General features: G+C 40.4%; 1 protein-coding gene across 1 annotated transcript in view; it reads left to right on the top strand.

Annotated features, from left to right (window-relative positions):
• LOC132187481 (uncharacterized) overlaps nt 1-15,145 on the top strand; it is a gene marked incomplete at its 5' end in the record, with an annotated part of 34,283 nt that extends 19,138 nt beyond the window's left edge. The window contains 4 exon segments of the mRNA XM_059601806.1: nt 4,837-4,948; nt 5,106-5,226; nt 8,880-8,950; nt 14,664-15,145. Coding sequence (XP_059457789.1) covers nt 4,837-4,948; nt 5,106-5,226; nt 8,880-8,950; nt 14,664-14,906 — 547 coding nt within the window.
• Nucleotides 15,146-15,493: the final 348 nt, after the last annotated feature.

Here is a 15,493-nt window from a genome sequence, read left to right as displayed (position 1 = left end):
TCTAGTATGTAGAAAACAATCACCACCCCTTACTAATATACCTACAAAGACCCACCCCATGAGGCCCAGGAGTATCAACAAAATGCCATCCACCCCACTCAGAACCAAACTTGGCATCCACAACAATTCTCCACCAAGCCTCTCTCTCATGCGCGTAACGCCACAGCCACTTCCTTAGTAAAACTTGATTGAAAACTCTCAACTTCCTAATCCCTAAACCACCTTTAGAAATAGGAGAGCATACCTTGTCCCAGTTAACCAAGTGATACTTGAGCTCTTCGTTTTGACTACCCCAAAGAAAATCACATTGGAGCTTCTCTATCCGCTTGGCCACAGAAGCAGGTAAAGGGAAAAGGGACAAGAAATAAGTAGGAAGATTAGAGAGCGTGCTCTTGATCAGAGTGAGCCTTCCTCCCTTGGAAAGATACAACATTTTTCAACTAGCCAACCTACGCTCAACCTTTTCCAAAATATCATCCCAAATGGTCTTGGCCTTAAAGCAAGCGCCCAAAGGGAGCCCCAAATACTTCAATGGCAAAGAAGCTATACCACAGCCCAAGACCCCAGCCAACTCTCCCACATTAACCACATCTCCTATCGGGACCAAAGCTGATTTAGCCATATTCACCTTTAGACTTGAAACAGCTTCAAAACAAGTAAGTAATGCTTTAATGGAGCGAATTTGATCAAGATTCGCCCCACAGAAAACCAACGTATCATCTGCAAATAAAAGATGAGAAATGTTGACCCTCTCAGACACATTAGCTCCCACTGAGAAGCCCGAGATAAAACCATTATTGATGGCAGCAGCAATCATCCTACTAAACGCTTCCATAACCATGACAAACAGAAACGGAGACAAAGGATCCCCCTGCCTCACCCCTCGAGAGCTTCTAAAGAAACCGGAAGGAGTGCCATTTATCAACACCGAAAATCGAGCAGTCGAGATACAACGCTCAATCCAAGAACACCATTTTTCGCCGAAACCACACCTCCTAAGAAGATATAAGAGAAACTTCTAATCTATATGATCATAAGCCTTCTCCATATCCAATTTACAAAGCAGCCCCGGTTCCTTAGAACTGATCCGACTATCCAAGCATTCACTTGCTATAAGAATCGAATCCGTAATTTGCCTACCCTTAACGAATGCATTATGAGGCTTTGATATCACCCTATCCAGAACCCTCCTCATCCTATTAGCAAGAACTTTAGCAATAATCTTATAGGTTCCACTTATAAGACTAATAGGGTGAAACTCCTTAAATTCAGAAGCCCCAGGCACCTTTGGAATAAGAGAAATGAAAGTAGCATTAAGGCTTTTTTCAAACTTACCACGAGCATAAAAATATGAAAAGACCACCATAATGTCTTCCTTGATCACCTCCCAACAATCTTGAAAAAAAGCCATAGAGAAGCCATCCGGACCTGGAGCCTTATCTCTGTCCATGCCTTTTACCACTTCCAAAACCTCCCTTTCCTCAAAAGGAACTTCTAGCCGATCAGCCTCGCCCGCATCCAAAACATCAAACGCAAGATTATCCCCCCTAGGCCTCCAATTGGAACATTCAAAGAACGAAAACTCATAATATTGCACCGCATGGTCCTTAATGATGTCTTGGTTAGAAAAAAGAGAACCATTAATAGCTATGGAATCAATGGAATTGCATCTACGATTTGAATTGGCAATCCAATGAAAGAACTTAGTGCACTTGTCACCCTCCTCGAGCCAACGAATCCTGGATTTTTGTCTCCAACTAATTTCCTCTTGTAAAAGAGTAATCTCCAACTCCCTAATAATCACCCTTTTTCTTTCCTTCTCTTCTTCATCTAAATCTCTCTCTTCCTCCAATCTATCCATAGCCTTCAACTCTTCCGGTTTCTCTATGCACCTAGCACTCATTTTTCCAAATTCAAGCTCATTCCATCTTTTGATGTCCGCCTTTGGCTTTTTGGCAAAATAAAACTCGGAGAGCCAGAAAAAGTATAAGACGACCACCAAGCCCGTACCCTATCCACAAATCCATCAGTTTTCAATCACATATTCTCGAATTTGAAAGGCCTCTTACCCCTAACCATGCCATCACAATCAAGCAAGATGGGGAAATGATCCGAACACAGTCTAAGCATCCTCTCCTGTATCATGTCAGGATATTTGATTTCCCATTCTGGAGAAACTAAAAATCGATCGATCCTAGACCGTGAGTAGGAATTAGACCAAGTAAACGTCCCTCCAGCAAGGGGAATATCCATAAGCCCCTGCTCGGATATGAAATCCGAGAAATCTGTCATTGCACAAGTGAGACGCGCTCCCCTCGCCCTTTCACTAGGAAAGTAAGTAACATTGAAATCACCATCGATACACCACGGCACATCCCACCAGCTGATGAGACCAGCCAATTCCTCCCAAAGAAGATGTCTGATGTAATCAAAGTTCGGACCATAGACCCGCGTAAAAGCCCAAACAAAATCATCCTCCACATTCTTAAAAGAACAGGCTGCGACAAACTCTCCCACGCAAACCTCAATCTTCATGACCTCCCTTCTATCCCACATCAACAAAATGCCACCCGAAGCTCCTCTTGATGCAACAAAGCACCAATCTGCATAAGCACATACCCACAAATTTCTCATAAAACTGCTGGAAATGTACTCCATTTTCGTCTCTTGAAGGCACACAATGTCCACCTTCCATTGTCTAAGCATATTTCTCACCCTCAAACACTTATTACCCTCATTCAGCCCCTTCGCATTCCAAGAAACAATCCTTGGCTTCATAGAAAATCTCTTTGTGCCCTTCCTTTAGCCCTAGCCCGACAAGCACTACCATCGTAATTAATGGAACTTACAAGATTATTAAGTTCTCTCGAACCTTTTTTTCCCGCATTTGAGGTCACGCCCGCTCCCTTCCCTTCATTATCTGCAATTATAGTCACAAATAGCTCCGAGAGCTTCCCTTCATACCCATCACTCAAAAGCCCCACGTAATGACTAAATTCCTCGACAAGCTTCAAGACCCTGTCAACGGGCTGAGCCCCCTTCTTCCCCAAATGCCCCAATGCTGGACAGCTCATTAACGGAATGTGATCCTCCCCTTCAAACATTTCCATTTCCAAACCTGCCACAGAGCTATCCCTAAGTGGAGCAGATTTCTCCATAGAACATGGAGAATTGTATACCTCCAAGCTGGTTTGAATAGGTCCACTGTCCATATCATTCCGGGGTTCCAAAGGAACTTCCTTTTCCTTCGGTGTCTATACCTGCTTTGATACTGAGTGAGAAATATAACAACCAAATACTTAGGTCTCCAGGGCATTCAAACCCAGGATTTCACTCTACTAAAAGAAGAATAAACTACAGACAATTGTAAAACTGACAAACCCTTTGCCACTTTACCCAGATAATCTGGATGACGACCCGCTCCAAGTGTCTCTGCTCCAACTCCTTTAGGTTGTTCAAAGAATGAACACCTTACCGATCACCACTGATAGACTTTAGTTATTGCGTAGATTGTGCAGTCACAGCATACCGACTTGAATCCCAATCCAAGAGTCTTCTCATGAGCAAACCCTTGGCACAACACTCAAGAACGTTGTATTGTTTTACACCAAGGTCTTGGGACTCATCTCTAAATAGAGGCTCTGAAAAACGTCTCTAAAAGATGTAGAAAGTTGAGACCAAAGAGACTTTAAATAACAATCAGTGTTCTCTGTGCGGCAGCGTCCAAACAAGGAATTAGGATGTCTGGACATGGCTAGGGTTTTTCAAAGCTAACCACCTTCCATGTCCGGACATCAGGCAATCAAAATGTTTCGTTCGCAGGAATGTCCGAACATTACTCTTGTTGCCCGGACATCTCTCAAACCCAAGAGCTCATGTCCACAACCAAGTCTGAATCTTTCTGTAGACAGGGCCATTCTGGAGTAGCTCATGCCTGGGCCGCCATACCAATGCCCGGACATCACTTAAACCCAAGAGTGAGTGTCCACTATCGTGTTTGCACAGGCCAGGGGTCGGTGACTCCCTGGAACTAACTAGGTCCAGACAACCTACGTCACCGTCTCAACATTAGTTGATGTATTTTTGTTTTTACAACAGTCTGTAAATTTTGAAGCGCTGGCCTACGCAAACAACTTCCCAAGTTTCCAAAACATAAAATTAAGTTTTGGACACCGAATGAGCCAATTACAAAACCTAACATAATATGTTTAGGAAAACTTGGGGATCTATGATGTGAAAGCAAGGTGTGCTGTTGTGTGACTAATAATTGTAACTCTACACTCTCAAGTTACATTAGGTCTCACTTACCCCTCCAAAAAAAGTCATCTTGGTCTTCCCACGATGTATACTGAAGATTAGCAGTAAAGGTTTTCTGGCCTTTGTGAATGGTTTATATGTCTAAGTTGAGTCCCAATGATCACCATGGATTAAGGGTTCTCTCGTATATTTCTTGTGTATATGGAATGCGCCCCTTTGCTTGTTGTTTGAATATACATTATTTATCAAAAAAAAAAAGTCCCAGTGAAACTTGCTGAAATGCTAGTGCAGTGTTGCTGCCCCGCCTTATAAACTGAAAATAAAGTTGAGAGAACATTTTTCGGGGTTCCAAGTTTGTGGCTTCCAGATGGTAAAGCTTAAGCAGTCATGTACTGCTGCTTCTCTTTCTTTCCCTGGAAAAGTACTTGTTTTTTGTTTTTTTCATTTTAAATTTCATGAAATTGTATTTATAGTTTCTCTTGGTGTTTTTGTGGCTTAAGTTCTGCACTGTCAGCATAGTTTATCAATTTGGATCTCTTTGTGGCCAGTATTTATTAAGAATATGTCTGATTTGAATAGAACGGAAACATTGAAGAGGCATCTTCCCATTTCTGGCGAAGAGGGATTACATGAACTCAAGAAAATAGCCACAAGGTTTGAGGAAAAGATTTATGCTGCTGCCTCAAGCCAGGTACTTCCATCATAATGCTCCCAAACTTTCATGATGTATACATACATTTCCTTGCATGTATACTTGGAGAATAGATAATACTACGGTACTTCTTTTTCTTTTTTGCATCTTATAGTGCCATGAGATTTAAGTTTTTTTTGTTGATCCCTCATTTCAGTCAGATTATTTACGAAAAATATCTCTGAAGATGCTTACAATGGAGACCAAGTCTCAGAATCCTATAGGCAATTCTTTGCCATCCAATGCTGCTGGCAGTAGCAATAACCCCCCAGATTCAGGTATATAGAGCGCTGTGCTGGATTTTACTTGCATATTTAATATCCATCCTGTTTCTCTCTAATTTCGTGCTTTTGACATTGGTAAATGAATATTTTTCACTACATTCACACATTATATATCCAGACATACATTACTTGGATAGGTACATATATAGATACATGATTGTATGTATACATAGTTACTTATTTTTTCGTGACTTTATCATTGTGAACAAGGATGCAATTCTTTTGAAAGGTCCAAAGATGGTCCTTTTTTTTTCTCACGTCCTGAAATGTACTATTGCCAATATTTTATCGGTGGGGATGTGGAGAGAAGGCAGATACTACATGGAGTTGAATAGGTATGTCTAGCATTTGTTGGGTTGCTTTGCCATTTAAATGGATTATCAAAAATGCACGACACTGACTAGTGATCCCAATGATCACAAGAAACCAATACGCAGCAAGTATATCAATTAAAAATACTGCAGTAATAAAAATCTGAAACCACCATAAATCTATCACACATCAACACCACATAGTTTTTGTTGATGAAGTAGAAACCTTTCAACACTTTAATGGTAAAACCATTATAGGGTAGCCAAACGCAGGAAATCAATTATCGAGAAAGAATACTTCAAATTCATAGACACGTACAACCATTGTAATGCTAAGATGATCTGTGTGCGGACAAGCTTCTCATTTGCTTCGTGTCCCTTGACAACTCCAGCTCCTGACTGACCTATCTTTCTTATCTGATTCCCTTACTGACCCATTGATAGAATTTAGTTTGTTGTTGATGTAGAAATCAGCAATGTGGATTGGTAAGTCCAAGAAATCTAAACGTCAAGGCTCATACCATCAATGATCTCTTGGCACAAAACTCTAAGTACTTAGTGTTTGGACCACTCAATATCAATGGTGCTTAGCTCAATATTCTCTCATGCTTGTTCTTCTTTTTCTTAAAAATTCGTTCCTTTTCAAATCCCTTATAGGCTTATGAAAATCATACTTGAATTCCAAAGTTGGTTATGATTTTTAGTGGCAGCGTCCGGACGCCAAAATAATTTGTCCGGACATGATTAGGGTTTAATGCCTAATCACAGTTCCATGTTCGGACAGCTGCACACACAACAGCACAGGGAACTCCCTAGAGTCCATCATGTTCGGACACCAGCGCACTTGTGCTCTCTAGAAGTCTTCATGAGCAGACACCATCGCACAGATCAACGCACACAACTCCTTGGTAGTGTTCATGCTCAGACACCATTGGACGGATCAACACACTCGACTCCTTGGTAGTTTTCATGTTCGGACACCATCGGACGGATCAACACACACAACTCCTTGGAAGTCACCATGTCTAGACATGTGTGCAGAGGCTATTGCACACAACTTTTTGCTAGGACCGTGTTTAGTCATTAATCCACATGTTCCGGCATGAGCTTCTATGCTTGATTTCTTTGAGAAGTATTCAACTCTTCTACCAAAACTACCCAATACCATAAAATACATAGGAACATGTTTTGGACACTGAATAGGCCAAATAAAAGCCCATCTCTCAAAATGTAAAACTTTCGAAGACATGAAAGTACTTGACAGTGGGCTTCTTTTCTTTCCACCACTCACATGGGGTCTTTTCAGTTCGTGATTGTAGGTAGACCCTATTGATAATGTGACATGCAATTTTGACAGCTTCCCAAAGATAGGTGGCCAGATTTTTACAATTCATCACTTGACTCTTTCTTTCAACCACTTCATTTTGTTGAGTGATTGGCGCTGAAAACTCTTGCTTGGTGTCGTTCTCCTCACAGAAGTCTGCAAAACTTGCATTTTTGAATTCTTTGACATGGTCACTTCGAATTCTCTTGATGTAGTAGCCCTTTTCCATTTTGTAGCTTCTTGAATATGACTTGGCATGTTTTAAGGCCTCAGACTTTTCTTGGAGTAAAATGACCTATGAATATCTTGGAAGTTATCAACAATTACCATGATGTACTTCCTTCCCCCTATACTTTCGGTTCTTGATGGTCACATCAAGTCCATGTGAAGCAGCTCAAGAGGTCTAGAGGGTGGATGGAATTTGTCTTCCTGTGTTGGGACTTGATATACTTTCCCATCTGACATGGTTCACAAACGTCTTCTCTATCTTTCCCAATTTAGGTAGACCAAGTATGAAATCCTTCTTTGCTGCCTTGGAGAGATCCTTAAAGTTTAGATATCCCATGCGTTGATGCCACAATTCCACTTCATGAAACTTGGCTATGTTGCAACTCAAAGTGGTACTTCGCTCAACCTCATAACAATTATCAGCTATTTTTAGTCCTCCCATGATCCATTCTCCATTGTTGTTGAAGTCATTACATTGCTTCTTGGAGAATTGGACCATGAGATCATTTTGGACACCGATTAGGCCTACTAAAAACCTAACAAAAAAGAATTGAGTTGTTGGGCGGTTTTGTGGGGAAAGTTCTATGGGTTAGTCTTGGCTGCCCTGTGTGTTTGTGTGGAGGGCTTTGGGTGGGTTGTTGGGTTTTTCTGTGGGCTTGCTTTGGCTTCTTTTTGTATACTTCCTGTGTAATAAGAGGCACCTCACGCTTTTCTTTTTCTTTAATAAAACACATTATTAGTTATCGAAAAAAAAAAAAAATTGCTTATTCATGTTCTCTGTTCATCTCCTCCACCCACCATTTTCCTTCAATATTTGTTTTTTCTCTAACATGGTATCTGTTTTTGTTGTTTCATATTGAATAGGATTAATGGGTATGTCATCACAAGTTCACAACCAAGGGCAATTGCCATGATCACCTTTTGAGTTATTTTTTCATAAACCATTGACATCCCCTTAGTACCCATGCCTTTGAAGTGAATGAATTCTGTAATGGTTTTATCATCATATGTAAATCTATAACACTCTAATAAGTCACAGTTATTCATTTTGAGATTTAATCTGTACCCAAAAAAAAAAAAAAAAAAAAGAGAAAGGGATTTGATGATATTTTCTTTGGGCAACCACTGCTTTCCTCATCAATTTCTTGTTTGCTTTGTATGGGAGGTGATTTATAATATTTATCAAGGATTTTTTTTTTTAATGAAAAGCATATGAGTGTATCAGAAATTGTCTTTTTCGTTACGGTCATATCAATATTCGGTAATTGGTTAACTTTGGAACTTATATATTTGACCTTGTCATGCTGCAATTTTCCGATTCTGGCTTGTTGACTGGCCAGATAAGATTTCTTGTTTCAAAACTTTCTCTAGGTCCAAGGGCATCCAGAAAGACTCCGAAAGGCTCACTAGACCAGTTGTGTGTACGTTTTCCTCTTTTTTAGGAGTTTTGGTAAAAGAATCAAACTATTGAGACCTCTAAGGAATTTTACATTGGATCAATTGAAATTAGATGAGGAGTCTTAATAATTTAGTGTGCAGAGAGTGTGTAAAGTAATTCACCTTTAATCCTGGGATGCCCTATTTTTACTTCACATGTTTACATCAAATTGTTATTTAATGTGCATATGATATTTCGGAGTGAAGATTCTTTGATATCAAATGTGTGTCTTATTAATTTGTTTTCCACTAGTCTAGTGTTCTCTTAGCTGGCCTTCTCTATATTATTTTCCTTTCTAACAGTTACTCATTCAGGTGCTCATATTAACACATTGATATCTTTGTAGTGTCTCTAGATTTCATGGCTCAGACAAGACATGCAAATGGGGGTGATTGGCGAGAAACAGTTTCTCAAGAGGTAATATGAGAAGGCTTATGAATTTCAACTGTAGATTTTTGGTGGAAACGTTTCTTGTGAGGGTTGTTGGATTTGGGTCTGGGTGAAATTTGGGCTTAATTGCAATGTCCGTAGTCGCTGAACAACAGGACATAACAATTATAAAACTATATAGATATGGAATATCAAATGGAGAACAAAACTTCGTATCTTTATAGGATTTGAAGAATTATCTTCGCAATAGAGAATATGAATTTTTTTTTTTTCAAAAGAATTTTTTTTTTTTTTTTTTTTGGGGAAAATAGACATTGTTGAAACTTATATGGAATCTTTACTATCCTAAAAAAAGTGCTCCTAACCATACTTTTAGAAAAAACGAAAATGAAGATAAAGAGTCAAGATGCTCATTTATCTTATGCTATAACAGTGTATATGGTATTGCATTAGTGAGGATAATAATGCTGCACATATGCCAATGAGACTGAATTGAAATTAAGATGGTAATCTGAATATACTGATTACCAGCCATGATCAAAAGAAAAAGAATAATGTCTACCAATGAATTACTTGATGGTGTGTGTTGGCGCATGTCGTTAGTTTTTCCCTCGTGTTTCTTCTTGCAACCGGGTTCTTGAGCTTGTTTGTTGTTGAGTTCAAAACCTATGAGTTATCGGTGCTAGAAGGGGAGCCTTTGCTTCGGATGGTTGAAAGAGGCTGAGGGTTATCCGGTGTAGTGTTGCTGGGTAAGGTGAGTGTTGCTTGGTTATCTTCCATAGTGGAGGATTTGTTTTGTAAGGCAGAGGTGGCTGAGTTCTTCAAATTGTCTAGGGAGGAGAGTTTTATTGTCCAACGATGTTCCAATAGGTCTGGTTTTTTTCGGTATTGGAGGTGTATGGAGTGGCGGTCATAGATGCTCCATTGTTGTGCCCGAGGGAGAAGAAGGCAGGGGTGGAGATTTTTTGTTGGGGAACTAGGAAAGGCAGTCGCCTTTTTCGATCATTCTCATGGCAGTGGTATCCGGGGCGCGATTCCTCAACGGCCCATTGATGGCATGCAAGCTATTGGAGTTGGTGAACGTTCTTTGTCTACTACGAGTAAGGTGCTATCATTAGGAGGCTCTTATGTTCATTCTCTCGGCAGTAGGAGCAGGGGCAAAGTTCCTTGATAGCTCATTGGTGTCTTATACGGAGGTGCTAGGACAGCCGCTGAGGTGTCCTACAGCGCCGGTCCTCCCTACGGTGTTTGGTACAAGGAGGGTTCACAACCTATCTGTTGGTTGAGGTGAGGCAAACTTGTCTTGTCTCTGCTTTCATGCTGCAACAAGAAATGTTCTTGTACGTAGGGATGTGGTGTGTGTTAGTGGGAAAATAATTTTGTCAGCTAGAGTTTTTAAAAAGGGTTTTAGTGGATGAGGGTTTGGGTTCTTTTGGGCTTAGGGATGAGAAAAAGGCTGAAAAAGATAAAGCCCATCGTGCGCCTATTTCTAAAGGCCAATCATCTAAAGACAAAGCCCCCTCTTTTGTTAAAAACGATAAGGGCCCCCTTACCATGAAATGTGTGCTTCATGTGACGCCCACTTTTAAGTGGGTTAAGAGAGCTCGTTATGGAAGTCCTTTCTTCAGGTTTAGACACAATTGTGGTTATGGGTCTTTTAAGGTTGGAATCGGATCGTACCAACTCGCCTTGTCCAATAGTTTGCTAGAGGATACACTGCCAGCTCTTGCCAACATTGTTCCTAGTGTGCATGTTGAGCAGCTAGCTGGCAATGCGCCTTTGCTGGGCGTTGGAGATGGTTGCTCGCCACTTACGGTGGAGTCTTTGGGTAGGTGTACTGCCCAATTTTGTGGTTCTCAAGTGGTCTTGCTGGCAGTCATCGAAGATATCGAGAGGGCTGCGCAACCTTCTCCTAGGGATTTCGTTGCTGTGTCTGAGCTTGTTGGTAGCCCCCTGGCCATGGAGAATCCATCAGTGCTTCGTGTAACATAGTCCACCATCCTCTCCCCTTAGATTTTGCCGGTGATATGGTTGAGTTGATACCCATTCCTTCTTGACTCTTCATTGTATAGTATAGTTTCTTTGTATGCAGACCGTTGTGTTTGTCTCATTTGGGTAGGCACGTGGGCTTGAATTTTATGGGGGAAAGTGCTAGTTCCAGCTCTTTTTTCCCCTTCTCTCCTCTTTCCAAAGAGGTGTTGCAGGGGGCAATGTAATGACCCAAGGAAAAGTTGTAGCTACATTTGTGCTATCATCCCAAAATGACTAGTTAATTTGGAGCTTTCTTAGAATTCCTTATAAAGAGCAATTTTACCTAGTAATTAGGCAATGTATGACTTAACACTCATGACTTTATCTTTACAAACCACCCACTATGTTGGATACTCTTCATCTTCCCAACATGGGACCGGGTTGTTACAAATCCCTCTCTTAAACTCCCGACGTCTTTGTCAGCGCCATTCATGCAGTGCTCTAATACCGCATGACTTGGCGTTGCTAAGTGGCTCTGATACCATTTGTAACGACCCAAAGAAAAACGCTAGTCACATATGCGTTATTGCCCCAAAAGGACTAGTCAATTTGGAGCTTCCCTAGAATTCCTTATAAAATTCAGTTTCACCTAGTAATTAGGCAATATGGGATTTATCACTGATGACTCTATTTTTATAAACCACCCACTCTGTGTGGGATACTCCTTATCTTCTTAATATGGGATTGGGGTGTTATAAACTCTCCCTTTTAAACTCCTAACGTTTTCATTAGGGTCATTCATGCAGTGTTCCAGTACCACATGACCTGGTGTTATTAGGTGGCTCTGATACTATTTGTAACGACCTAGGAAAAAGTGTTAGCTACATTTGCGCTATCACCCCAAAAGGGCTAGTCAATTTGAACCTTCTTTGGAATTTCTTATAAAGCCCAGTTTCACCTAGTAACTAGGCAATGTGAGACTTTGCACTCATTATTCTATCTTTATAAACCACTAATTCTATGTGGGATACTCCTTATCTTCTCAATATGGGACTGGTGTGTTACAGGCAATGTGTGCCTAGTTAAGGATAAAGGCCTTGCTTTTGCTTGAGTGTGATTGGGGGTGATGTGGGCGGTGGGGGGAGAAGTGATGCTCTTGTTTCCTACTCTTTTCTAGATGTGGATTTGTTCTTTGAGAAGGTGTCCACTCCGTTGGGATCCTGTCCAGTGAGGACAATAGGGTCTCTGCCTTCATCCTGGGTTCTGTAGACAACAAAGAAAGTCCATCATATTGTGGGGCTTTCATGTGAGGATTTTGAAGAGGAGTTGAGGCGTCAGCCTCATGCTCCAGTTTTGGAAAAAAGGCAATAGAGAATTAAGAAGGTTAGTTTGCTCCTTTAACTATGACACAAACAGTGGCAGCGCTAGCCTTGGTAGAGTCAAGGTGGAGAGTTGCTAGTGGCTTTTTATGAAGCCTAAATTGTTATCTTGGAATGTAAAAGGGTGTTGAACGAGGGTGATAAGTGTTTGAGAGTTAGAAATCTTCTAAGACAGTGGAAGGCAGATATTATTTGTTTGCAGAAGTCTAAATTGGAGCTCATTTTCAGCAGTGTGGTGCGAAGTTTGTGGGGGTGTCAACATATGGATTCGTGCTACTCACCTTCTAGAGGGGCTTTCGGTGGTACTTTGGTTATGTGGGATAAGAGGATGGTGGAGAAGATCGAAGAGTGTGTTGGGGAGTATACTGTAGCCTGCTCATTCATAAATGTTGAAGATGGTTTTGATCGTGATAGAAGGTCCTTGTGGGAGGAGTTGGTTGGTTTGACTAGTTGGTGGAATTTGTTGTGGTGCATTGGAGGAGATTCAACATCACCTGGTTTCCTAGCGAAATACTGGGCGAAGCTCGTTTTAGTGTCGCTATGATGGATTTTTCTGATTGTAACTTTGAGCTGGGCCTCATGGATCTTCCCCTTGTAGGGAGGACTTTTACATGGTCTAACAAATGGGGACTCACCCTCTTGGTCAAAAATTGATAGATTTCTTGTTTCTCCAGAGTGGGAAGCTAAGTTTCCTAATCTTTTTTTAGAAAATGTTGCATATATTGTGCTTAGACCACTTCCCCATTCTCCTTGATTGTGATGGTAACCAGGGAGGCAAAAAATCTTTTAAGCTTGAGACTATGTGGCTTAAGGCGGAAGGCTTTGTGGTTAGGATAAGGCGGTAGTGGTCTTCTTATCACTTTCAAGCCTCTCCTAGCTTCATTTTGGCTCATAATTTGAAGGCCTTGTAAGTTCTAAAAATCTGGAATGAGCAGGTGTTTGGCAATGTGGAGTCCCATTAAAAATCTCTTATGGAGGAGTTGTGTGTTCTTGATGGGTTGGAGGAAGTGAGAACCTTCGTTGATGAAGAGAAGTTGAGGAAAACCTTCATTATCAATGAATTGGAAAAAGTTACTTTAATGGAGGAGATTAGTTGGGGGCAAAAGTCTAGGGCTCTTTGGCTAAAAAAAGGTGATAAGTGCAAGAAGTTCTTTTATCGGGTGGCTAACTCAAATAGGGGAAACGACTCCATTGAAGTGATGTCAGTTAATGGCTCAGTTTCTTTTGATCAATTTGCTATTAGGGAACATATTGTGCAATTCTATGATAGTTTGTGCTTAGAACAATTCAACTAGCAACCTAGGCAGGATGACCTTGCTTTGATTCCATAGATGCAGAGGCTGTGTGAGGAGAATGAGGTTTTTAAGGTGATGAAAGGCATTAATAGTGAGAAGGCGCTAGGGCTGATGGATTTTCTATGGCTTTTTTTCTAAGGTTGCTGGGATGTGATCAATATGGGGGTGTTCCGTGATTTTCACGCTAGTAGTAAGTTGGAAAACAGTCTTAATGCCACCTTCTTTGCTCTTATTTAAAAAAAATCTTGGGCTATTCATCTAAAAGGTTTCTGGCCTATTAGTCTTGTGAGTAGTGTTACGAAGTGGCCATGTCTTGGAGGGGTTCCTCGTTATTAAAAAAAAAAAAAAAAGTCTTGTGAGTGGTGCTTACAAGATTATTGCCAAAGTCATGTACTTGTTTAAGGATGGTAGGGTTACCCTTATTTCTTAGGGGGCGAGATAGGCGAAGAGTTCAAATTTCACTTAATAAGTTGGTTCAAGATTTGTTCTTCAAATTTTGAGGGAGGGTAAGGGGTTCGGAACTTGCTGTTGTATAATCACTCTCCTAAAGAATTGGCTTATTGCGCTCTGTGCATGAGAAAGATGCGTGATGGAGAGTTGTGGTAGACTCTAAATTTGGTAGTTCATAGGATTGGTGGTATTCTAATGAGCTTTTGGGTGTATGGGGGATGGGATATGGAAGAAAGATGGTGCCTTCTTGCCTTTTGTGGTGTCTTTGGTGGGAACACAATGATAGAAGTTTCGAGGACCGTAAAAGGACATTGGTGGAGCTTATGTCTTTATTATTAATACTCCTTATATTTGTGTTTTTGTCTCCTTTGATGCATAGCATTATACATAAAAGATGATTCTTCTAGTTTAGCTGAATGTTGTTTTGGTTCGGTTAATGTTGGCATAATGTCTAAAGAAATCGAGAGAGGACTGTGTTTGTGGATGATTTATGGATGTTATCAATTTAAAAATTCTTTTATTCTTAACAGCCACCCCCACACACCTTACCCCAAATTGTGTAGATGTAGCACATTACCTATAGAGGGTATGGCACCTGAAGAAATGAAGAGTTTGATAATATATGTTGCTAATATTATATTGCAGATCAAAGCCGTGAAGGAGATGTTGGAATCTTTTGAGAAGCAGATATTAGATTTTATAGACACAAATAGGCCAAGGAGTCCTGTTTCTTCACTGCAGCAAGGACAGCTTTCCCCGCCACATGTGCACCCTATGCAGCAGCCTCATGAAAATCAAATGAACTCTCAGTTGCAATCAATGAACTTACAAGGTTCTGTAGCAGCTCTAGATTCCACGGCTCAGACAGGATGTGCAAATGGGGGGTGATTGGCAAGAGGAGGTTTATCAAAAGGTAATATGGGATGACTTTGCAAAATTCACCTGTAGATTTTGGAGGAAAAGTTTCTTGTGGAGGTTGTTGGATTTGAGTCTGGGTGAAATATGGGATATGAATAGAGAACAAAGCTTACCATCTTTATTTTTATAGGGTTAGAAGAATTATCTTAACAGTATAGAATATGGACTCTTCGTTTTTTGTTTTCAGAAACAAAGACATTGTTGAAGCATATATGGAAATAGTTACTATCCTGAAAAAAGTGCTCCTAACCGTACTTTCAGAAAAAAGAAAAAAAAAAAAAAAAAAGAAGATAAAGAGTCCAGATAATCATTAATCTGATGCTATAATGCTGTATAGGGTATTGCATTAGTGAGGATAAGAGTGCTGCACATGCAAATGACACTGAAATTGAAATTCAGATGGTAGTCCTCTTTACTCATAATTCAGATGGTTTTGGTTTATGTAGTTGTTTAAACTATTCATAATAACACTAATTTTGGAAGTAAGTTATCCAAATATATATATATATATATATATTTGTCTGAGAGAGAGAGAGAGAGATGATTTGCGGTTGGTA

This window comes from Corylus avellana, chromosome ca7 (genome assembly GCF_901000735.1).
Source record: "Corylus avellana chromosome ca7, CavTom2PMs-1.0".
Taxonomy (NCBI): Eukaryota; Viridiplantae; Streptophyta; class Magnoliopsida; order Fagales; family Betulaceae; genus Corylus; species Corylus avellana.
Note: the sequence above shows the minus strand (reverse complement) of the source record. Positions and strands in the feature narration are given on the sequence as shown.